This window comes from Hyla sarda, chromosome 5, assembly GCF_029499605.1.
Source record: "Hyla sarda isolate aHylSar1 chromosome 5, aHylSar1.hap1, whole genome shotgun sequence".
Classification (NCBI taxonomy): domain Eukaryota; kingdom Metazoa; phylum Chordata; class Amphibia; order Anura; family Hylidae; genus Hyla; species Hyla sarda.
In genome coordinates, this window is record NC_079193.1 from 290,135,322 (window position 1) to 290,161,690 (window position 26,369).

At 43.0% G+C, this 26,369-nt stretch overlaps 1 protein-coding gene across 1 annotated transcript in view; it reads left to right on the forward strand.

Moving 5' to 3' along the window:
- The window catches only part of RP1 (RP1 axonemal microtubule associated), a 284,608-nt gene that overhangs the window by 74,678 nt on the left and 183,561 nt on the right, over positions 1 to 26,369 (forward strand). The window contains exons 6-12 of the mRNA XM_056521929.1: positions 530 to 662; positions 9,510 to 9,661; positions 13,535 to 13,613; positions 14,300 to 14,375; positions 20,699 to 20,775; positions 20,859 to 20,890; positions 20,983 to 21,112. Coding sequence (XP_056377904.1) covers positions 530 to 662; positions 9,510 to 9,661; positions 13,535 to 13,613; positions 14,300 to 14,375; positions 20,699 to 20,775; positions 20,859 to 20,890; positions 20,983 to 21,112 — 679 coding nt within the window. The remainder of the gene's footprint in view (positions 1 to 529; positions 663 to 9,509; positions 9,662 to 13,534; positions 13,614 to 14,299; positions 14,376 to 20,698; positions 20,776 to 20,858; positions 20,891 to 20,982; positions 21,113 to 26,369) is intronic.

Below are 26,369 nucleotides of genomic sequence, written 5' to 3' on the forward strand. Positions count from 1 at the left end.
ACCTTTCCAGAGGCCATTCTACAGGGAGGGGGTTCTGAGCTCTGTTTTGAATGGTGGTGGATCCAGTGTTATCTCTTTACTGGTGTCGTGTTTCACTATACCTCTTATCTGCTCTGAGAGGAAAGATATTACTGGAAAATTATCCGTACAGGAAGTCTTAGCTCAGTTTTAGCACTAGTGGTCAGAATGGAAACTGCAGGATTCCATACTGATGATAAAATATACATAGTAAAATGGGAAAAAAAAAACATCACCCCAAATTCCTATAGAACATGACTAACATAAAAATCTGATATAAACAATTGTAATTTTTTAAAATGCTTAGTTGGTCATTAAGGTTACATGAAAGGAAACCTGTTAGAACTTGTTGCAATGTTTCTCAGGGGGAATCTCTAAGTAAAGGGTGCCACTTTTCATACGACACTGATTTAAAATGTATGTGAATGAAAAAATACATGTTATACAGTTGACCAAATATTTTTATTATTGGTGAAAAGGGCATTGTTTATTTTACTTTTGGTCTCTATAGGTGCAACTGTTGAATATTTTCACAAATGAACAATTCTGTATCAAAGTAAATCGCTGGCTTTCACATGACAAAGATGATGGAGAAATCTGCAGGGAGATTCCTGTGCCCAAGAATGGTCATTCCAAATTGCCATGTAAGAGGATTATATATACACACATTCTCTTATTTGTCTTGTGTACTTCATTTCATCGGCACCAATGTAAGGGGTGCAGGTCACAGGGACAAATTTTTGAAGTTTGTAGATATCTGTACAAATGTGACAGCTAATCAAGTTTGCATAATATGTATTATATATTAAATTACTTCTACTGTTACAAAGAAGCCTTGGAATATTTTCAATGGGCTATAACCAGTCATTGAACAACATCTAATCGTTTTATCTACCATCTTTTATAATATCATAATATTAATACTAAACATCCAGAAAAATTAGGCACATAACTATTTTTTTTTTCATTATTATATCCTTTCCAGCTATTGTTTACTGCTCTTTGGCTTTGGGGTGTCTAAGTACGGGATGATGTGGCCCCGTACTGTCCTTCCCTTTCAGGCAGAGTCCCTGCATGTGCCCAGGGCCCCGCTTATGGTATCACCATAATGTACATATGTTTGTATGTTTGTATTATAAAAGTGTACGGTTTCTTTAATGTTTGTACCACAAGGTTTTTAGACAGGAGGCACTAGTGACCAGGTGACCCCCCCAAATTACCTATGGGCTCATTGCACAGCCCCCCTATATATAACAAGGGGAGGGGCTGCAATGCTCTTTCCTGCTAAGGTCCAGTGCAGTCATGTTGTTCCAGTGTCTGTGTCCAGAGCATTGGAGGCCTCAAGCCTAAAGTCCTGCAGCCACAAGTCGGTCATGAGTAAGTTAAGTCATCTTATTGTCAGTCACCATCTCTGTCAAGTCAAGTTCATCTGTAGTCACCGTGGCCTTCACTAAAGTCAGTCTAACTACTGAAAGTCCAAGCAAGCCTGTGAGGTCCCCCTGTGTCACTGGTCACCTCCTTGGGATATTTGGCTGTACTGCAAACACTATATCACCTGTCTTGACTCAGTAAAGCTGCCCTAATCCTTAATTTGGTTTTGATGTCTTCATTGCCCCTGCCTAACCCAGGATCAGCGGTATTAACTTCGGGTGGTTGAAGCAAAACCATGCCCTGGTGTAGCGACAAGAAGGGGTTAATACCATCTGCCCCTTGGGCCATAACATCTGCCCTGCATCTACCCTGCACCTCACACCCCAACACCACAGCTTTATGAAATATTATTTTCTTAATAGAAGATGATTAAACTAACAACTGCCTGCTTAGGCTATAGAATAATACCCTACACTGAGCTCATTTCACCCACTACAGCACCAAAGTGCCAATCTTCCCCAGTCCCTCTGTCCCTCTTACCCAGATGAGGTTCTGTCCCGCCTGTCCTGATAAAATTTTGAGCAACCACTCACTGAGGCTACAGCGTGTTCAGAATGTGATCAGAAGAGATGGGATAGTGTGTTATCAGGATAACTAAACAGAGGGACCAGGGCAGAATGGAGAGTTGTTGCTGGAGCAGGTAAGGTGAGTACAGTATTATTTTATAGCCCAAACAAGCAGTAGTTGTTTTTTTTAGAAAAATTTGAGAACCCCTGTAATATTTAACATGCTATAAAAACCTTCAGTAATGATAACTATCAGGGCCGCCGTCAGGTGTGTACAGGCGGTACACCTGTAAGGGACCCAGGTCCAGTGACCCTCGTCACTCGTTGTCGTTCAGTGTAACAGGGACATCCCTGCAACCTGAATGATCTCTTCAGAATGCTGGGATGTCTCGGTCCCTGCCACTTCAAATTTCTGGAGGTTGCAGAGAGGCGGGCATGCAGGCACATCACTGACGTGAGCTTGTACAGAAGGAGCAGAGGAGCACCGTGGAGCAGGGAGACAGGCTGACGGCCAGGTAATTATAGTGGCACAGCATGCCGCCCTCTGTGCTCCAAACACTGCTCTTCCAGCCCAGGGACCTACAGCTATAGCCCATAGGTCTCGGACCTATGGGAACAATATGGGAACCTACACCTACCTATGGGGGCAATATTGGGGCCTACACCTCCCTATGGGGGGCAATATAGGGGCCTATACCTACCTATGGGGAGGCTACACCTACCTTAGGGGGTGCTGGCGGCCTACACCTACCTATGGGGGCAATATGGGGGGCCTACATCTACCTATGGGGGGCAGTATGAGGGCTTACGCCTACCTATAGGGGGCTACACCTACCTAAGGGGGCACTGCGGGCCTACACCTACCATTGGGGGCCTACACCTACCTATGAGGCCTACACCTACCCTTGGAGGCCTACACCTACATATGGGGGCAATATGGGGCCTACACCTATCTATGGGGGCCTAAAATTATTTATGGGGGCACAAAGTGGCACTATGTATTCAGACAATACACATGGGAAGTTTGTAAAGAGGAGGCATTTTGCTGAAGAAATCAACCTAAAATGTTTGTCTGGTGCTCTGACAAGTGGAAAAAACAGAAATGTGAACGACTCAGAGAAGACATCGCTTGTGAATATCCAAATGTAATTTTTAAGCCGTGTTCTGTGCAGTAAAATACTTTGCAACACAGTATTTACTGCACTGCACTCTGCTATAATGTAATTAGAAATGAATAATTATAAAATAAAATTGGGGGTGGGCCCTGAGGGGCAGATTTGGGGACAGGCTGGTGGGGGGGGGGGGGGGGCAGGCTTAAAGCTGTGTAAGGGGCCCTGAAATTTCTGATGGCAGCCCTGCTAACTATGTAACTGTGTACTGTACAATACCTTTGGACAGATACTGTTGGATAACTGTATCAAAGCAAACTTTACCTTTCTTGGAGTGGTTGGTGGTTGCCAAACTTATACAAATCTCTTTTTTTCCAGACACTGCTGATGTGTCACAGTCTAGCACACTTCCTCACTAACCCTCACCCCCCAGTCCCTCCTTAACTGATGTAAAGAGCTGTGTACATTAGCTAATGATGGGGTGGAAGGTGAGGACAAGCAACGAGGCTTACTAGGCTGCAGCATTTGAGAAGCTTGGCTTCGTCTTCTTTCTTATTGACTGATAAGTAAAAATGTAATTTTACAAGGTCATTTTAACATTGCTATTAGGGATGAGCGAATCGAATCTGACTAATCTGAATTCGTAACAAATTTCTGGAAAAATTTGCTTTGCAATAAATCCGAATATTGCCGCGTTTCGATCGCACAAATAGCTTCATTAAACTCCATTTAGTGCGGTCCAGGCTCCAGGGCATCTAAGATGGCAGATCCCCATGTCAGGACATGGGGCAAGGAACACTGGGAAGACGGGTAGGTATGACCCTGAATCACATGCAGCATGCAGCCTATCAGCAGCCAGCCACCCCTGTGATGTCACAGTCCTATATAATCGGCAGCCATCTTGTGGTCAGTCACATCAGCGTTTTATTGAAGCGAGAGAGGGGGACAGAGAGCAGTGTGTGTTGCACAGAAAAGCATTTTTACAGCAGCAATTCACCTCAAGTCCAGCCTAGAAGCACTGATAGGGAAGGGAGAGAGATTGAGAGAGAATGCAAGAGAGAGTGCAATTTTGGGTGTACCTACTTACAGTGGGGCAAAAAAGTATGTAGTCAGCCACCAATTGTGCAAGTTCTCCCATTTAAAAAGATGAGAGGCCTGTAATTTTCATCATAGGTATACCTCAACTATGAGAGACACAATAAGAAAAAAAATCCATAAAATCACATTGTCTGATTTTTAAAGAATTTATTTGCAAATCATGGTGGAAAATAAGTATTTGGTCAATAACAAAAGTTCATCTCAATACTTTGTTATATACCCTGTGTTGGCAATGACAGAGGTCAAACATTTTCTTTGCCCGATCCCGGTGTTTAAAACGGGGTCACACCGGGACCCCGCATCACACCGGGTGGATCCCAGCTGCTATTCATAGCCGGGACCCTGGGCTAACAGCGCGTGGCACCGATCGTTGTGCCGCGCAATATTAACCCTTGATATTAACCCTAAGTGAAAGAAAACGCTTCCCGGCAGCTCAATCGGGCTGATCGGGACATAGCGATAAAATCGCGATGTCTCGATCAGCTAGGACGCAAGCGGAGGTCCCCTTACCTGTCTCTGCGGCGTCCAATCTGGGTTTGATTTCTCCAAGCCTAAGCTACAGGTTTGAGCAATCGAGCCCCTATATCGCTGATCCATGCAAAGCTATGGCTTTGCAGGGATCAGCATAAGAGATTAGTGTGTGCAGTGCTATAGCTCCACTGCAAAAAAAAAAAAGTGAAAAAAAAAAGTTAACCAAGGTCATTTAACCCCTTCCCTAATAAAAGTTAGAATCACCCCCCTTTTCCCATTAAAAAAAAAACTGTGTAAATAAAAATAAAAATAAACTTATGTGGTATCGCCGCATGCGGAAATGTCCAAACTATAAAAATATATCGTCAATTAAATCGCACAGTCAATGGCGTACGCACAAAAAAATTCCAAAGTTCAAAATGGCCTATTTTTGGTCACTTTTTACATCATGAAAAAATGAATAAAAAGCTATCAAAAAGTCCGATCAATACAAAAATGATACCAATAAAAACGTCAGAACACCACGCAAAAAATTAGTCCTCATATTGGCCCGTACGCAAAAAAATAAAAAGTTATAGGGGTTAGAAGATGAGAATTTTTAACATACACATTTTCCTGCATGTAGTTATGATTTTTTTCCGAAGTACGACAATATCCAACCTATATAAGTAGGGTATCATTTTAACTGTATGGGCCTACAGAATAAAGATAAGGTGTTATTTTTACTGAAAAATGCACTGCATAGAAACAGAAGCCCCCAAAATTTAAAAAATGACATTTTTTCTTCAATTTTGTCGCACAATTAATTACGTAACCTTTGCGTACATTTGTGGTGTACGATTTTTTTTCCTGTTAAAGTCTTAAGGGCCTTGCTACTGTGAAAGGCCAGCCAAAAGTACACACCTGTTGGTGTTGTAGACAAATACTGTTTTAAGTGTAGTGGAGCTTATTGTACTCCCCTCATAAGTGCATACCACGTACGTACATCTATGTGGTGCACCATTTTGTTCCTGTAATAGTCCTAAGGGCCTAGTTACTGTGAAAGGCCAGCCAAAAGTGCACACCTGCTGCTGTTCTAGACAAACACTGTTTTAAGTGTAGTGGAGCATATTGTACTCCCCTTATCAGTGCATACCACTTACGTAGATCTACATGGTGTACCATTTTATTCCTGTTAAAGTCTTATGGGCCTAGTTACTGTGAAAGCCCACCCAAAAGTACACACATGTTGGTGTTGTAGACAAATACTGTTTTAAGTGTAGTGGAGCTTATTGTACTCCCCTCATATACGCACTAAGTATGTCAGGCAGAGAAGTGCCAGGATGTGCACAGAGGAGGGGCAGAGGCCTAAATTCATCAGGCGCAGGCAGAGGTAGCAGCAGACTAGGGGAGAGTGGCAGCAGGAGTTGCAGCGAGAAGCCTGAGCTCCCGGTATCAACTAGCAGTCGTGTCTGCTAGCAGTAGTGTCTGGTTAACTCGGTCATCCACTTAATCACAAGTGACATCTGACACCCCCAGTCAACAGTTGGTGGGTTCCTCAGACACAACCCTCAATTGGCATGGCCTGGGAGTAGTCCCTGTCCTCCAATTGCCTCTGTCCTATGCTGTTCCCTCCCCCATAGGAGTATCCTATGCTGTGGGTTCAGCTCCACTTTTTAGTCAGGACGATCTACTAGAGGACAGTCAGCAGCTACTGCCCAGCCAAGAAATGGAGGAGGCATGCCCCGTTTCCTTCGCTAGGCGGGCAAGTAGTGAGGAGGAGAGTGGCATGGTAGGTGGTGTTGGGAGCGTTCAGGTTCCTTAAGAACACACTGTTGAGGAACCTGCGGAGGACATCAGTGATGTGCAGACACAACTCGATGATGATGAAGCCGATCACACTTGGGAGCCGGGTGGAGAAGGGTCTTCATCATAATCAGGAGACGAGGGTGGCAGGTTGCTTGTGTGGCAGCAGTTGAGCCAGCAAGGTAATAGCATGGTTGGGAGTCAGCATGGTGGCAGCAGTGGGAAGTCTGAAGCCAAACATGCCTGGGGTAGACCACCTGCTTTGCGGCAACCTACCTGCACGGGAGGTAGTGGAACAGGGGTTCTGGGAGTCGACGGAAGAAGCAGTCAGTCAGTGCAGACTGTTGGGGGGAAAATCAGCTACTCTGTGGTGTGGCAGTTTTTATCTGAAGGATGTTAACACCTCCAGGCTGTGTTATTGTGCCGCCATGTGGTCTCCTCATGCTGCTGACACATTACTTAACATTTTTTTATGTTAATCTATTTAAAATCTTCAATTTAAATTTTAAAATATATCTTTAATCTTTTCAATCGTTAGGCCCTATGATCTTGTCAGGCTGCTGCCACCTCCAGGCTGTGTCATTCAGCCACTCTATGGTCTGCTCATGCTGCCGCCAACTCCAGGCTGTGTCATTCAGCCACTATATGGTCTCCTCTTGCTGCCGCCTGCATCTGCATGTCATACTGAATAACAGTATTATTTCAGTAACACAGCACCATTTACTGTCATTCAGCTATCAATGTATTTTTAATGCATATTTTTAATAGTGCCTGTACACATTGGGCTATTTTCATCATGTTTTACAATAAATTGGCTTTCCCTGGGAAACGTTTGTAAAAAAAAAAGAGCAGACTGACTTAGATGCATATTTATTAACCAATCCATTTACAGAACATTTTGGTTAGAAAAGATTCCAGTTTTTAGAATGTCAGACTTTTGTCAGACTTTTTCAAAAATCTAGAGCATTCAGCAAATCTGTACATATTCTTATAGTTTTCATGATTCAGGCTATTTACATAGCATTTCCCAGTTTGGTGTTCTCGACTATTGTCACATTCTTACACTCCTGGTGGCCTCCAGTACTATTTAAAACATGAAAGAAATTCTGCTTTTTTTATGTATATCAAGTGCCTGAATTATTACTGAGCAGAATTTATTCTATAAAATATTTTTTTTTTGCAAGATATTTCTTTTATTGAGGAATATTTTAATAGATCAGGATTAAATATGTAACGAAATGCTAATCACTTTTATAGGGTATCCAATTATATTCATAGTTGTTTAAATGGAAAGGCTTGTAAAAGACGCAGTCCTAAAAAAAGAAATTAGAGCAACGTATACTTAAAGCTTTTCTTACAACCTGAGCCTTGTGAAGTTAGTCCATGTAAACAGCAAAAAGTCACACCAGCAGTTAACCCTGTGGTGCTTGGTCAGGGTAACTCCTCAACTATTGCAACCAGACATCAAAGAGCCACACTTTTATATTTTAAATCCGTTACATTATATGGCAAATAATGGCAGCCACCTAGTAAGTAACTAATGCGTTTCAGATTATATCCGGTCCTCAGTCATAATTAGACTAGACTATGACTAAGTATTGCATATGCTTAGTTATTAGCTATGTGGATGCCATTGTTTACCATGCTTGTACTACTTTTAATCGATTTAGAATGAAAAAGATAGTTTTTGGAATTCGAGTGCTGGCCACATCTTCAATCCATGTAGCAACCTCAGTGCCTTCCTGTCTGTGGTTAGTGGGGATGAAATATGGTACGAGGGAGGGAGGAGATTCCAGTGGGACAACAAAGCCATTTTTACTTGTAGCTACTTAAGATTTCTAGACAGAGAATGGATTACAAATGATACCCAATAAACTCACAAGGATTTAGGAAGCTGAGCTTTAAGCAGCACTTTTGTGGTTTTAGCTGAATGTATTTCCCGGACTAACAAAAAAGCAGCGTTTTGAGCAAACTATAGCGTTTTGGTCAGAATCATGAGGGACATGTCTCACTGAGTTTGAACCCACAAATCTTATAGTCTAGAAAACAAACAACATGAATTCATACAGACTTACTTTAATGGTGAACAAGAAATTAAAGGGATTCTCCAAGGAACTGATCTTTGTGCAAGATGTAGATGTGTGACCATGTCTGTTTTTCTCCATTGATGTCTCCATGGAACTGCACTTATCAAAAACGTATCCCCTATCCACAGGATAGTAGATAAGTGCCTGATTTTGGGGGGGGGGGGGGGGGGGTTGACAGCTCGGAACCCTCACAATCTGTACAGGGCCCCACTACTTATTTGTCATTGACGCCCTCCGGACCCCACCTTCCTGGATGAGAACGACATCACTGTGGCCAGTGTTTGGCTAAGCAGCTGCTGTGATGAACACACCGAGGAAGTAGGGGATCCCAGCTGTCTGAAACCACTCCCACCCCCCGCAATCAGATGCTTATCCCCTATCCTGTGGTTATGGGATAGGTGTGTGATATGTTTAGTCCCCTGGAGTACCCCTATAAGGGGGAAATGATCTGTGCCCAATGCTTGCCAGGAAAGCTGTTTTTGCTAAATGCCCCGGGTTGTGCAGTAATTTATTAACTTTTCCCCAGTCTGCACCGTGCTCAACAAATAGACGAGGCAATGGGCAAAGGGGACATGGTCTCTCCATGCGCTTAATTTATTACAATCTACACCAGCACACAGCTTCAAGCTGGTGTAGATTTCTGACGTAGATTTCTTAGGCTGCCTGGATTTTTAAAGAGGCGCCTGTATGCTGTACAGAGGCTGTTTCTCAGTAGCGCTTCAATTTTGTGGAACCTCATATTTTTAATGCAAACAAATTAACAAAGTAATAGGACTTGAGCACTGAACTCACTGGACACTTCTCCAGACTCGTTCTACTTATTGGTCGGGGTCTGAACACCAAAGATCCTGGCCAATCTTGTATGTCTACAACATATAAAGAACAATTTTAAAAGACAGTGTCCATTTAAGTCGAATCTTGATATGTGTATGACTGCTTTCAATGCTTTATATTTTACAACATTTGGCGCAATAGTAACACATTTTCATATATTTTCATTACAGTGACAAAGTACAAAATTGAGGTGGTAACAGGTGACTTGTGGAATGCTGGAACAGAAGCCAATGTGTATATATCACTGCAGGGGCAATATGGTGACACAGGCTCCAGACAACTACACAAATCAAACAAGCCAAACCCATTTATTAAAGGACAAGTAAGTTATGTGACAAACGATAGCAGTGACCAGACATCAGCTTATGTTTTCTTTATTTTTTTCCTTTTTTTTTCCAGTTTATTCCTTCATTATTTTCAAAATGACACAAATAACAATAACTGAGAGAATGAGAATAATGAGGCCTGAAAAGGTTACACATTATGGCCAAAAGATCATGGTATAGAATGATAGTTATCTGACAAACACATAACAATACCAGAAATATAATTGTCATTGTATTGTTAGGATTCGGCAGGCTGGAGGTGGATCCTCTGTGTCAGAGAGGGATTGGCGTGGACCGTACCTATGGACCGGTTCTAAGTTGCTACTGGTATTCACCAGAGCCCGCCGAAAAGCGGGATGGTCTTGCTGCGGCGGTAGCAACCAGGTCGTATCCACCGGTAACGGCTCAACCTCTCTGACTGCTGAGACAGGCGCGGTACAGAAGGACAAGGCAAGAGCAAGGTCGGACGTAGCAGAAGGTCAGGGCAGGTAGCAAGGGTCGTAGTCAGGGGCAACAGCAAAAGGTAACAAGATCCGGCAATGCTGGGAAGGGGAAGTGAGGTTATAAAGGCGTGGAGCAGGTGGGAGCTAATTACACTGATTGGGCCAGGCACCAATTAGTGGTGCACTGGCCCTTTAAATCTTAGAGAGCTGGCGCGGGCACGCCCTAGAGAGCGGAGCCACGTGCGCCAGGACGTGACAGCCGGGGACCGGGACAGGTGAGCAGATTGGGATGCGAACCACGAGCGGGCGCGTCTCGCTATGCGGATCCCATCCCCGCCGGCAGTGTCAGTGCAGCGGGTCTGACCGGGGCGCTGCAGAGAGTAGAACGCCGCGAGCGCTCCGGGGAGGAGCAGGGACCCGGAGCGCTCGGCGTAACATGTATAGGGATCAAAACCAAAAAGGGGACTGCAAGAGAAGTGTGGTGAGGGGAATAAGGGTTATATTTCTGACAAAACAATTATATATATATATATATATATATATACTAGCTGAGTACCCGGCGTTGCCTGGTTTTTCATTCCTAATCCTTGTTGTGGAGGAAAATAAACAAAGGAGGAAGCTTTTGACTTCATGTCCCGTCCTCATATATTGTTGCCATATCCCGACCTCCTATCCCAACCTCCTATCCCATCCTCCTATCCCGACCTCCTATCACGACCTCCTATCCAGTTCTCCTATCCGATCCTCCTATCCCATCCTCCTATTCTGACCTCTTATCCTGACCTCCTATCCCGAACTCCTATCCCGTCCTTCTATCTCGTCCTCCTATCCCGACCTCCTATCCCGTCCTCCTATCCCATCCTCCTATCTCGACTTCCTATCCCAACCACCTATCCTGACCTCCTATCCCAACCTCCTATCCCAACCTCATATCCCGTCCTCCTATCCTGACCTCCTATCCCAACCTCCTATCCTGACCTGCTATCCCGACCTCCTATCCTATCCTCCTATCCCGACCTCCTATACCAGACCTCCTATCCCGTCCTCCTATCCTGACCTCCTATCCCGACCTCCTATCCCAACCTCCTAACCCGACCTCCTATCCCGACCTCCTATCCCGACCTCCTAACCCGACCTCCTATCCCTTCCTCCTATCCCGTCCTCCTATCCCGTCCTCCTATCTCGACCTCCTATCTCGACCTCCTATCCCGATCTCCTATCCCTTCCTCATATCCCGTCCTCCTATCTCGACCTCCTATCCCGATCTCCTATCCCTTCCTCATATCCCGAAATAAAAAAAAAAGCACAAACGGATGCGCTCCGTAGTGTAACACCAAAGGTGAGTTGGTAACGCTAAGTGTGAATTGCGCTTACCACATGAAGTTGTACTCCAACCAAGTACAACAATGGAACAGGGTGTATCATCAAAGGGTCTCTGCAGCTTCGTCCCGCTGAAATAGAATCACGATAAAAACAAGCAATCTCCAGGTAGCAGAGCGGGATCAATGGAAGCGCTGAGACCAGATAAGAAGTTAAAAGGATTTATTTCCCATAATGCAACGCGTTTCACGGTCACCCGCTTCCTCAGGCCTGAGGAAGCGGGTGACCGTGAAACGCGTTGCATTATGGGAAATAAATCCTTTTAACTTCTTATCTGGTCTCAGCGCTTCCATTGATCCCGCTCTGCTACCTGGAGATTGCTTCCTCATATCCCGACCTCCTATGCCGTCCTCATATCTCAACCTCCTATCCCGTCCTCCTATACAGTCCTCATATCCCGTTCTCCTATCTCGACCTCCTATCTCGAACTCCCATTCCGACTTCCTATCCCGACCCATAATATGTGTACCAGGTATTGAAATATGTCCAGCCGTACGGAAGTTTTGTGGGAACATACATTTCCCATTGATTTGCATGGGACTTTAAACAAAAACCCTGACCCTCAAGAATGGGGGTAGTTAAGGGTTAAATTAACTATCCTATATTTTAAGTGGACATATAAGTTACATGTGACCAAGTATTATCGAAATATCTCCAGCCGTTTGGAAGTTATGCAGTAACATATAATTCCCATAGGCTTGTATGGGACTTTAAACAAAAACCCCGCTCCTGGCAAATGGGGGTGGGTAAGGGTTAAATTACCTATCCTATGTTTGTTGTTGACATAAAAGTAACATGTGTGCCAAGTTTCATGTTAATATCTTTAGCCATTTGGATGTGATGCTGGAACATACAATCATACATACACACATACATACACACATTGGGGGATATTTATCAAAGCTGTCTATGTCCCGCATCAATATAGACCAAACTACAGAGGGTTAGTCCGGTCTATTGTGCTCCTAATTTATCAAAAGGCGCACGGCTCTTGATAAATTCTGCGCACTGACTTCAGGATCTATGCTTTAGACTGTATTTAAACCTGCTCCAGCATGGTCTGACATTTCGGCGTGCTTTCAGCCGATGCGACTTGTCGCTGAAAAGTCGCTTTTGATAAATTCAGCACCAATGCATTTTCCAATGCATTTCCGTCTAAAATAGACTAGAATGCATCATGTTCTAAAAATCCTCTAGAGCAAAAGTTGCTAAAAAGTCGCAAATATTTAGACTGCGACTTTTTGTGCGACAAATTTACGCAGAAAAAAACAGTCTAAATCCTTTGATAAATATCCCCCATTGAGTTATATATATATATATATATATATAGTGTTCTTGATTTTTCTAAATCTCAACGTTATATAAATATGGATAAATACCGTATTTATTGGCGTATAACACGCACTTTTTAGGCTAAAATTTTTAGCCTAAAGTCTATGTGCGTGTTATACGCCGATACACCCCCAGGAAAGGCAGGGGGAGAGAGGCCGTCGCTGCTCGCTTCTCTCCCCCTGCCTTTACTGGGGTCTAGAGCCCTGCTGCCGGCCCTTCTCTCCCCCTGGCTATCGGCGCCGCTGCCCGTTCTGTCCCCCTGACTATTGGTGCCGGCGCCGATAGCCAGGGGGAGAGAAGCGTCGCCGACAGCCAGGGGGAGAGAAGGGGCAGCGGCACCCATTGCCGTTGCCGCTGCCCCGTTGCCTCCCCCCATCCCCGGTGACATAATTACCTGTTGCCGGGGTCGGGTCCGCGCTGCTTCAGGCCTCCAGCGTGCGTCCCCTGTGCCGTTGCTATGCGCTGCGCGGCCTCTCTCCCCCTGCCTTTCCTGTGGGTGTATCGGGGTATACACGCGCACACACGCACTCTCATTTTACCATGGATATTTGGGTAAAAAAACTTTTTTTACCCAAATATCCTTGGTAAAATGAGGGTGTGTGTTATAGGCCATTGCGTGGTATACCCCCATAAATACGGTAGTTGAATTGAACAAATTTTTAAATGCTGCTTTGCCTATAATTTTGTCCTTTTATAATTGTCCTATTTTTGTAGACTGATTCTTTCTTTCTGGAAGCTGTTCATCTTGGTGATTTGCACACAATCATCATAGGCCATGATGGACTTGAATCAGGTAAGACATATGAAATAGTTTCTCGTCCGTGTTCATAATAAAAGACTATAGGGAACAGCCAATAAGGAATAGTGTGGAATTTCATCCTATGAATACTTGGCTTAGGTATATTGCTAATACATACAGCTTTAAAGGGGTTATCCAGGAATAAAAAAAAACAGAGATAATTTCTTTTAAAGACCGCTCCCTGTCTGTCTCCAGGTTGGGTGTGGTTCTGCAGCTCAGTTCCATTGAAATGAATGGATTCAAGTTGTAATACCACACCCAAAGGGGAGACAGACAGGGAGCAGTATTTGAAAGAAAATAGGTCTGTTTTTCGATTCCTGGATAACCCATTTAACTATAAAGAATCATGTTTACCTAAAGATTGAACACTTGTTTCATCAGCATGAAAGATGCCATCTTGTCCTCTGACCTAACTAACAAAATGTATCTAACCTGCTCCTCACTGAGTTTCCTTTATTCCTTTTGCCAATCATGATTCTCATCTTTGGTTATTGTTTTTCCAAAATAAGAACAGAACCAAACTGCATATTCAAGGTGAGGCTGAATTAACACTTTAGCTGCCCCCTGGGAGTTGGGTTTTTGGTGATGATTGTTAAAACTGTTCAGCTGCCTAAATGATATATATGTCTAATAATCCTTATTCCTTTATCTTGTAACAATATAACAATTATTTCACCTAGGGAATGGCTGGTACCTGGAGAAAGTAATTGTCCATGATGAAGTATACGATAAAGAGTATACATTCCTCTGTTACAGGTTTGTTAATAAAAATAGAATTTATGAATATATTTTGCTGTATAATGTTAGTCTTCATTTGCACTATATGTTTGAAAAAACCAAGGGCAAGCTCTGTGGACTGTCTTAAAGTGGACCTGTCAGCAGGAAAGCAGGAGTGTAAATAACAACATGGCTAGTGGGCATCAGTCATCAGGATTCCAGGCATATCTTTTTATTTCAATAGTCCTTTCCTTCAGAAAGATATCAGCCTTGAAAATGAGTCTTAAGTGCTCAAGCAGTCCCCAGCATTGCAAGAGCAAAGGTAGGTCCAGCCCATGTCCTCTTTATCACCACCCCATAGCCTTCTTGCTTCCATCTACCCTGTTTAACTGGCAGCCACTAGATAAAGAGCACATGGTCATACTTACCCGGGGTCTTGCTATGCTGGAGAATACCCCTTGGGCACTTGAGCCTCATTTGCATATTAACAAAAAGGCTTAGCGGTGGAGAGGACTATTGAAATAAAACAAGGTATGCCGGCAATCCTGATGAAAAGCTCTATCTAGCCATTGGACCCACGGGGTTTGAAGTGTTCTCCACTCGTGAGAACGCTTTAAGCCCTGGTAAGGGGACTTAGGGCATACAGGTACACCCTGAGTCCTTACGAACTTGGGAACGGGGCGTACATGTATGCCCTGCATCCCCAAGGTGATACAGCCCCTACATGTGCCCATTGCTACAGACTATAAACAACCCTGTATGTGAACTGATGCTGACATTTATAATGCTGCTAGTCTCTTACATAGAAACATAAAATGTGTCGGCAGATAAGAACCATTTGACCCATCTAGTCTGCCCAATTTTCTGAATTCTTTCAGTAGTTATTGGGAGACATTTATCAAGGTATTTAGAGACTTTTTTTTTTTTTTGCTTACTCCAGGAGGCACAAAAAGTTGCACATGTGCCTAAGTACTTGCCTGTGTGACTTTTGTGGGTAAGCAAAAAGTTACAAACAGCCTTACCTACGCAAATTTCTGTTTTCACTTTGCAGTGGTCACAAATTTATGATGTGCGAAAGTGCCACGTAAGCAAATAAAAAAAAGTTGCACGTCTACTCCAAGTCAGAGCTGGAGTACAAAACTCCCTTACGTGAGCAAATTTAAAAAGTCGCAAAAAAGGTCTCACTAACGTCTCAGCTGCTACAGTTTTGCTTATGTGCTCCAAATTTATCAACCCCTTGTGTTAGTATGACAAATATGTAGCACATAATCAAAACTGAAGCAAAAAAAAATGTCTTCAGAACTTGCTTACCAAAGCCAACAATGATAAATGTCCCCCATTGTCCATATTTTAGATGAAAGATAATGTTATATTGCATGTTCTATTGCATGACCCCATTTACTACAACCATTACGATCCTTAGAGCCATCAAATATGTTGTAATGTTATTTTGTGTGTATATATATATATATATATATATATATATATATATTTTTTTTTTTTTTTTTTTTTTTTCTTTTCTATTTATTTATTAATTTTTTTTAATTAATTTTGACCGGGCTAAGCATTCAAGAGTTCTGTGAAGATATGTTAGTTATCCACCATTCCCCCTCCATTCTTATCTATGGGAGGAGGTGTGATGTGGTGTCAAGATCCCGAAAACTCCAGGAGATCCTTTGGCTAGGGGATAACATGTATAGGGGTGGAGTACCCATTTACAAGGACAAGACAGACCCTAAAGATCAGTCAATGGGGTCTATCAGGCAAAGTGCTGATCCATTGTTTGATGAATCCTAAATATTTGCTTCTGGGACATAGTGAGGAGGGTCCTGGTGGTACACGTTCTGAAGGCTCTGGTTGTCACCATTTACCCCATGGCAACAAGAACCCTTGGCACATGACTCACCAGCCCCTTTACTGCTATGACTCAGAAGAAATTATTTGTGATTAGCACAAAAAATTACAAATTCTGCCTTGGTTAGTATATTTGGATACAGGTCTTTGCCCCAGGTAATGGAAACCTGAGTTACAAGTTGCCTTTCACATTTCTGTTGTCCAGTTCTGGTTTAAATTCCACTTAACCTTTGTGACAATTTTTTGCATAATGAATCACCAGGAATAATGCGTGTTTCTGAACGTCTCATAATATAGTAAGAGTATAGTCATCTAAAGGAATTTTCTGACATGTTTTATTTCATATAATCTGGGTGATGCTTATTTCCTGATACTGGCAGACAATGATGAACAACATAAATGCAGTGTGCTTGTAAACTTTTCATTAAGAGAACATTTGAAATTCAAAAATCTTTCACATGCGGCACGACTGAGGAAGCAGCTAATGAAATATTGCTGAGGATTGTTGTTCCGCAGTTTAGGATTGTGAAATTATCTGTAAATCACTGTGGCTTTATATCCTGGCATGCAACATAATTTCTTCAAATTGGTGACATGAAAAATAGTGTAATCATTTTATATTCCCTGTATTTTGCTATTCTCAGTTTCTCATCAAATTGTGAGAAATGTGTTTTATTTGAAACTGTAATTTTGGTGCAACTTAAAGTGAATCTCCACTTAAATTCTAGTTATATGGGGATACTGCTGTCATTCACCTTTAAATACAGCAATTGTGGCAATTGAAAAAAAAACTAAACTATAAATGTATATTTTACTCTTTAATCTGCCAATGTAGGATTATGTTTATAGATTGGCATGTAAAATTGCATATTTCTTCATATATAAAATTATTTTAAATATGAATTAATATACAGTAAGTGAAATAGTATGCACTTAAAGGGGTATTCTGGGCAAAAAATCTTATCCCCTATCCAAAGGATAGGGGATAAGATGTCTGATTGCGGGGGGGCCCGCTGCTGGGACCCCCTGCGATCTCCCTGCAGCACCCCCATTCTATGCGGAGCTGCGTTTCTAGTTTCGGAAACCTTCGGGACTTTCCGGGACTGGAGACTTAATGTAATGCCACGCCCCCTCCATTTATGTCTATGGGAGTGGGCGTGATGGCTATCATCCCCCCTCCCATAGACATGAATGGAGGGGGCTTGACTTCACATCCCCTGTCCCGGAAACCCGGAGGTTTCCGAAACTAGAGACGCAGCCCTGCGTGGAATGCGGGTGCTGCAGGGTCCCAGCAGCGGCCCCCCGCCATCAGACATCTTATCCCCTATACTTTGGATGGGGGATAAGATGTTTTTGCTCGGAATACCCCTTTAACCCCTTAACGACGTATATTTACGTCCTGCGCCGGCTCCCGCGATTTGAAGCGGGATCTCGCCGCGATTCCGCATCATATCGCGTCGGTCCCGGCGCTCATCAACGGCCGGGACCCGCGGCTAATACCACACATCGCCGATCGCGGCGATGTGCGGTATTAACCCTTTAGAAGCGGCGGTCAAAGCTGACCGCCGCTTCGAAAGTGAAAGTGAAAGTGACCCGGCTGCTCAGTCGGGCTGTTCGGGCATCCCGAACAGCTGACAGGACACCGGGAGGGCCCCTACCTGCCTCCTCGGTGTCCGAACGGCGAATGACTGCTCCGTGCCTGAGATCCAGGCAGGAGCAGTCAAGTATCGATAACACTGATCACAGGCGTGTTAATACACGCCTGTGATCTGTGTAAAAGATCAGTGTGTGCAGTGTTATAGGTCCCTATGGGACCTATAACACTGCAAAAAAAATGTTTTAAAAAAGTGTTAATAAAGGTCATTTAACCCCTTCCCTAATAAAAGTTTGAATCACCCCCCTTTTCCCATAAAAAAAATAAAACAGTGTAAAAAAAAATAAAAATAAACATATGTGGTATCGCCGCGTGCGTAAATGTCCGAACTATAAAAATATATAATTAATTAAACCGCACGGTCAATGGCGTACGCGCAAAAAAATTCCAAAGTCAAAAAAGCGGATTTTTGGTCACTTTTTATACCATTAAAAAATGAATAAAAAGTGATCAAAAAGTCCGATCAAAATAAAAATCATACCGATAAAAACTTCAGATCACGGGGCAAAAAATGAGTCCTCATACCACCCTGTACGTGGAAAAATAAAAAAGGTATAGGGGTCAGAAGATGACATTTTTAAACGTATAAATTTTCCTGCATGTAGTTATGATTTTTTCCAGAAGTGCGACAAAATCAAACCTATATAAGTAGGGTATCATTTTAACCGTATGGACCTACAGAATAATGAAAGATGTAATTTTTACCGAAATATGCACTGCGTAGAAACGGAAGCCCCCAAAAGTTACAAAATGGCGTTTTTTCTTCGATTTTGTCGCACAATGATTTTTTTTTCCGTTTTGCCGTGCATTTTTGGGTAAAATGACTAATGTCACTGCAAAGTAGAATTGGCAACGCAAAAAATAAGCCATAATATGGATTTTTAGGTGGAAAATTGAAAGGGTTATGATTTTTGAAAGAAAAGGAGGCAAAAATGAAAGTGCAAAAACGGAAAAACCCTGAGTCCTTAAGGGGTTAATGACAAAATAAACACACCAAGATTGTTGGATTGTAAGAATGCAATATTTGTTAGTAATTACAATACTAGAGTGAAGAGGACTCTGTACCCTGCTGGACCGTGTCTAACCTAGATACAAGATACGATAGGGCATAGAGACATACAGGTTCCATATGGCATCCTGAAGCACATTTGCTCACAGATGTTGTAGCTGGGCTTGTAGATTCTGCACACTTGTAGGTTGCCAAAACTGGCTTACCATAAATGCTCCATTGGTGATAAATCTGGTAACGGGGAAGTGTTGCTGTCTGACAGAGACATTTCTCATAAACTCTTGTTGCTAAAAAATTCCAGTTGGAAGCCTTGTCACCAGAGGCAACATATGAGGCCACAGGATGTCCTGCATATATTGTTGAGCTGTTAGTGTCCCTTTTATCACTAATAGGGGTGACAGCCTCCCGTATGTGATGGCTCCTAAGATTATCACACCACCAGTTGGGTCAGTGTGTTGCTTCAAAGTAAAGGCAGAATTGAAGTGCTCATGATGATGCCTCCAAACTAAAACCTGGAACCTGGATTCATTGACAAAGACATTGACAGACATTTATCAACCGATTTACCCGAGTTTTTTCGCATAATATTGTTGCAAAAAATTTGCAATTGCTCCACCGTCATTTTTCATGCGACAATCTGCCATGAGAGCGAGAAAAGCTTTTTTTTTTCAAACCTGTGTACATAAGCGTTTTTACAATTTTGACTTGCCATAGTCAGAAATGTATCAACCGCGACATTCGCAAAATAGACGCTAAGGCTTTAAAAACCTACTAAATATACTCCTGCCGAACCTTGGCTTAAATAACAGAAGCTGACTATTGTTTTCACTTAGGTGAGAAAAAACTCCCACTTTTGCTTACCTGCGAAAAATGTATTAACGCTGGGCAACAATATAGTAAATTTGTTGCACGTAAGTAGAATGGAAGTGAAAAAAAAACTAACTAAAAAATAGCATACCTAAGCATGCCTAAATGCCCCTCTATAGGTTTCCAGTCTGTAGCAGTTCAGGTTTGTTATTCATGATACCACTACAAATGAATGCAACGGTGGCTGGCTGTCAAAAACAGGAACTGTGATGGGTGCCTTAACAACAAATTTCCTTCCGGTAGACAGAAAACTGTGGTAGCTGTTCATACTGTTGGCCTGTTTGGGTTGTCGGGACCCTGTTCCTCGTGTAACCACTGCTCCCAATACCTCTTTACAGGTCAGTCAGAATGACTTGATGGCGGGCAATTTGTCAGAACAACCATGCTGCCTGCTCTCTAAGTCTGTCAACTGGACAAAATGTCTTCAAGTATGTCATAGGGGCAGGTCCACAGGCCACGTATGTCCACGGTCTTTCTCTAATAGCTACACTTCACTGCACTCTCCAAAAGTCGCCTCTAAGAACATTTGGTAGGACAGAGGGTGAAACGCTTCTGTGGCAAGAGCCAGCGTTTAATCGAACCCCACCTGTAAACATTTACATATCTGCCTGAGACATAACTGCATACTAAGTTTTGTAGCAATTTTTGCAGCAACATTTCTATGTGGGTGCATTATTTTTTGTCAGTAGGTGTATAATGATAAACACAAATGGTCACAAATGTTCTGTTCTGGTCTTGCAGCCTGCACAGTATTTCACTTTGTTAGATCTGCAGTTTCCTCTTCAGTGATGTTATTTATAAAATATATGGGAACAGAATGAACCGTCCATGTTGGATTGATCAAGCAGGGTCTTAATATTTTACCTACAAGAATACTTGGGCACTTCTCTGCGTTCTTTTTCTTTCCTTTCAGTCTTTTTTCTACCAACTCTATGGTGGGTATTACAAAATAACTAGAAAATAGTTTTTCCTTTTTAGGTGGTTAGATGAAGGAGAGGAAGATGGGAAAATTGTGAGGAAGCTGTCTGTCACAAAGGAAGCTGATTTCCCAGCCAGTAAGCTTTAAGAATTCTAGTCAATACCCCATATTGTCTTATGGAGAGTTGCATTTACTATTATAGCATTTTTACTCCAACAGGGTTGGAACTTGAAGTGAAGAAGAAAGAAATGGTAAACCAGTTATGTTAATACCTAGTTTGTTTTTGTTTCTATAAGGCACTGGAAAGCAATGTATTATTTTCTGTCTTATCTTTTCTTATCAGTGGACTGCTGAGCGATGGAAGTATCAGAACCAGAACTCTGTCCAGTTTTACTGCAAAGCAACAGGAAAATTTATCCGTCTTACTCCAGATGGTAGAGTGGATGCACTTGGAGACAAAAAAGATAAATATGGTACTTTAAGCCTTAAATGTACAAGTATTCTTATATTGGTGAATAATATGATGGTAGGGTAAATGCAAGGTGTACAAATATGGATGTTTCTTCAATATACTGGCCATACATACTAAACAGCTGTCATCTCTCTCCTGCCCCCTCCCCCCCATACACTTGCACACTCAAGAATTTCCGCACATCCGCACCAATTCCGCATTCATTTGGGTGGTTTCTGCCTTGTGCGGATTTTGTGCGGAATTGGTTCCTAATTGGTGCGGAATCCACATGCGGAAATTCAGAAGTGTGAATGGGAGGGCGGAATCCCATAGGAGTCTATTGGGCTTTAATTTGAGGCAAAATCTGCATGCGGAATCTGTATGGAATTCCGCATGCAGAAATTCTGCTGTGTAAATAGGCCCCTAGGGTATGTCCACACTAAGGAATTAGAGAGGAATTTACTAAAGTAATTAGGCTTGCTTATTCTGCTCCAATTCTAGCTGGGCTGATGATATGTGTTTTAAGTGGGAGAGGGAAGTTAGCAAAGTTAAGGTACCTCTGCTGGTGGCCCACGTCTCTTTAGAACAATAGGATCACGTATGTGGTAATCCACATGCTTGATCCTTTTCTCCCACCAACATTTGCCATTAAGGGATAGTTTGGAGGCTTCCCATACACATTTGATGGTTGGCTGGTCCAGCTGAAATCATCAATTCGGCTCACTTTAATCTAAGGTGAATCACCAACTTAGGTGACTTGAAAATATGCCTATTCAAATATACCTATTCTTAATAAAGACAAATAAATGTTGGCACTGCTCTGACCTCACAATACAGCAGATTGATTTTAACCTGGGTCTTGATCCATTTACGGAGCCACAAAGTACAAAAAAGTGGTAGGCTTGTCACACATTTCTTCTCAAAGGAATGAATGCTGCGGCTTTATGCAGACAAATAAGGCGATGACTGATTCTTCCCAGCAGTGAAGAGGCATGCGTTAAGAATTGGCCAGAGGGTGGTAGATAGTCCATTTTTGTCTTGATACAGAGTTTTAGTGTAGCTGGGGTGTAGATCTTAGAATAGAGTTTACATACCAGATGTAAAGCCACAGTAAGTGATTTCCTATCTGAATGGTTAATTGACTTTAAAAACATCTTTAAAGAGTTGTCTGGTGACAAAAAAATTGTGGAGTATGGGCCAAGGTTGGCATAAAACTTAAAAAGAAAACTTCTACTCACCTGCCCTGAACCCCTTCTCCGTCTCAATAGAACCCAGTCTCCACTGAGCAGTGCTCTTCTTTTGACACACATGAAAATGCCTGCCCTGCCATAGTGTTGCCCTTTGACAGTCATTGCCAAAAGTACCAACAGTAGGAAGCCTAGCTTAGCTGAGATATAGTACAATTTTCTGGTACTGGACATCCTCTTTATTTCTTATTTACTGTGTAATTCAATTGTATGTAGGGAATTCGGTGATCAGCACAGAATATTGAAAACAAAGAGGGTTAAAAAAAAACAGAAATAGTCAGCACCTTCATTAATACGATAAAGACGGATTGTGCAGGTGCACGCTTCCCTATGCAGGGCCGTTTGAAGGAATTTGGGGGCCCCAAGCAAAATGGACATGGAGCCCCCCCCCCCCCCCTTGATGTTCACACACGTCACGCTCTAGGCCTGGCGTCAGGACGTAGTAACGCCGGCCTTTGAATTCTGGGAGCGCGACGTGAGCGAATGTCGATACGAGACCCCCACGTTAGGTGCGGCACAGTTCCCCCCACGTTTGGTGCGGCACAGTTCCCCCCACATTAGGTGCAGCAGTTCCCCCCACATTAGGTGCAGCAGAGTTCCCCCCACATTAGGTGCAGCAGAGTTCTCCCCACATTAGGCTAGCAGTGTTCCCCCACATTAGGTGCAGTATAGTTCTCCCACATTAAGTGCAGTATAGTTCCCCCACATTAGGTGCAGTATAGTCCCCCACATTATGTGCAGTATAGTTCCCCACGTTAGGTGCAGTATAGCTCCCCAAATTACGTGCAGTACAGTCCCCCACATTAGGTGCAGTATAGTTCCCCCACATTAGGCAGTATAGTTCCCCACATTAGGTGCTGTACATTTCCCCCACATTAGGCTGTAGTTCCCCCACATTAGGTGCAGTATAGTCCCCCAACATTAGGTGCAGTATAGTTCCCCACATTAGGTGCAGTATAGTTCTCCACATTAGGTTGGCAGTATAGTTTACCCCACATTAGGTGCAGTATAGTTCTCCACATTAGGTTGGCAGTATAGTTCTCCACATTAGGTTGGCAGTATAGTTTACCCCACATTAGGTGCAGTATAGTTCCCCAACATTAGGTGCAGTATAGTTCCCCAACATTAGGTATAGTATGTTCCCCCACAGACATTCAGCCTCCAGCCATACAATGTATGGCTGGAGGCTGTATGCCTGTTTACTGCCCTACTTCAGTGCTCCAACCACTGCTCCTCTGGTCCGGCCACCATAGCAGTAGGTCCCGGGACTGGAGGAGCGGTGGTCAGAGCACTGAAGCTGATGTGCCACTGGTCATTTACCATGCTGGCCAGCGCATGTCCTGTTCGCTGCTCCGCTTCTCCGCATTGCTTTCCAATGGGCGCACGCACGGGACGTCAGTGATTCCGGCGTGCGCTACCTCCCGGCGGTCCCTGCGAGGGCCGAGAGGGTTAACAGGGGCATGGGATGTCCTTAATAGGGATGTTCTTAATAGTGATTGGGAAATTTATCTGGGGGGGGGAGCAATTGCCCCATTTCCCCCCCCCCAGATCCGCCACTGCATGCATTATGTACACACACAACACACTGTACACATTATATACTGTACATGCATGCTTCATACACACACATACTGTACACATTACATACTGTACATGCATCATACACACACATACTGTACACTTTACATACTGTACATGCATCATACACACAGATACTGTACACATTACATACTACATGCATGCTTCATACACACACACATACTGTACACAATACATACTGTACATGCATCATACACACACATACTGTACACATTACATACTGTACATGCATGCTTCATACACACACACACTGTACACATTACATACTGTACATGCATCATACACACAGATATTGTACACATTACATACTGTACATGCATGCTTCATACACACACTGTACACATTACATACTGTACATGCATCATACACACAGATACTGTACACATTACTTACTACATGCATGCTTCATACACACACACACATACTGTACACATTACATACTGTACATGCATTATATACACACACACATACCGTACACATTACATACTGTACATGCATCATACACACACAGATACTGTACACATTACTTACTACATGCATGATTCATACACACACACATACTGTACACATTACATACTGTACATGCATCATACACACACACACACTGTACACATTACATACTGTACATGCATCATACACACACATACTGTACACATTACATACTATACATGCATCACACACACACAAGCACACACATACTGTACACATTACAAACTGTTCATGCATGCTTCATACACACACACACACACTGTACACATTACATACTGTGCATGCATTATATACACACACACTGTATACATTACATACTGTACATGCATGCTTCATACACACACACACTGTACACATTATATACTGTTCATGCACCATACACACACAGCACACACACACTGTACACAGTACACACTGTACATCACCACAACACACATACTGTACACAATACATACTGTACATGCATCATACACACACACACACTGTACACATTACATACTGTACATGCATGCTTCATACACACACATACTGTACACATTACATACTGTACATGCATCATACACACACACTGTACACATTAAATACTGTACATGCTTCATACACACACATACTGTACACATTGCATACTGTAACTGCATGCTTCATACACACACATACTGTACACATTACATACTATACATGCACCATACACACACAGATAGAATAGATCAGTGTTTCCCAACCAGGATGCCTACAGAGGTTGCAAAACGACATCCTTTGGCTGTCTGGGCATGCTGGGAGTTGTAGTTTTGCAACAAATGGAGGCATCCTGGTTGGGAAACACTGATATAGATACACACATGCACTTTATATATAGTCATCCACAGAAGTAACACACACACAGGCACAGTACATAGACATACATATATGTACACACACACACACACACACATATATATATCCACACACCTGCTTATACACATATATATATCTATATATCCACACACACACACACGCTTATACACCTATATATATACAGCAGGGACACCTACTTTAGTCAGGCCCCATGTTGTACAGCCTCTGCGGTCTCCTCTCCTCACAGCTCTCTCCTCCCCCCTCTCCCTCCTCCTGCTCAGATGGCTGAAGGCTGAGAGAAGAGTCTGGGGCAAGTGCAGCGGGGGGGGGGGGGGGGGGGGAGCGTGATTGTGGTGAGGTGAGAAGAACTCCAAAGCTGCAAGTGAGTTTATTTTAAAAAAAAATGTCAGTCATTTGTCTGGCCCTGGTGATGGGTGGAATTTCCCCGTCGCTACAGGATGGGCAAGCACTGGTTCTGCTCGGGGCCCCCCAGTCAGCTCAGGGCCCCAAGCAATTGCTTGGTTTGCCTGTCCTGTAGCGACAGGCCTGTCCCCATGGCAAACACAAAACATACAAAATAAGTGTTGCAGCAGCAAACGCTAAAGCACATGAGCACTGTAGTAAATTGCATTTCAGCTATAATAACTCTAAATGTAACTTAGCGCACCTTTTGATCAAAACATGGAGGTGACTCTTTTTTTGCATGACATTGACTTCAAGCATTCTCTTTTTTGTTTTTCTTAACACGTCAAAAAATGACATTTCCATAAATGTCTCTCTGAAGGGTAAAATGTGAAGATGTGATTAGTAGTGAAGAGGAAAAGGTCACACAAAGTGTAAAGAGTGTGTGAGTGAAAATATCTGGAGATTAGTGAGGTAAAGAGCTGGGAAGAACATTTTAGGTTTGATTTAGGGTTATAAAAGTATTAGCTGCATAGCTTGTAGCCAGTAGAAGAATTATAGGACAACTGCAGTGGAAAATAAGTGTTTGATCGTGGGGGGACCCAGCTCCTAAACGGGACCCCGGCATTAGCGCACAGTATGAGAGGTCGACAGTTACGTCCCTATCCCTATACAGTTCTATGGGAGAGGTGAGGAGGCAAGAACGCT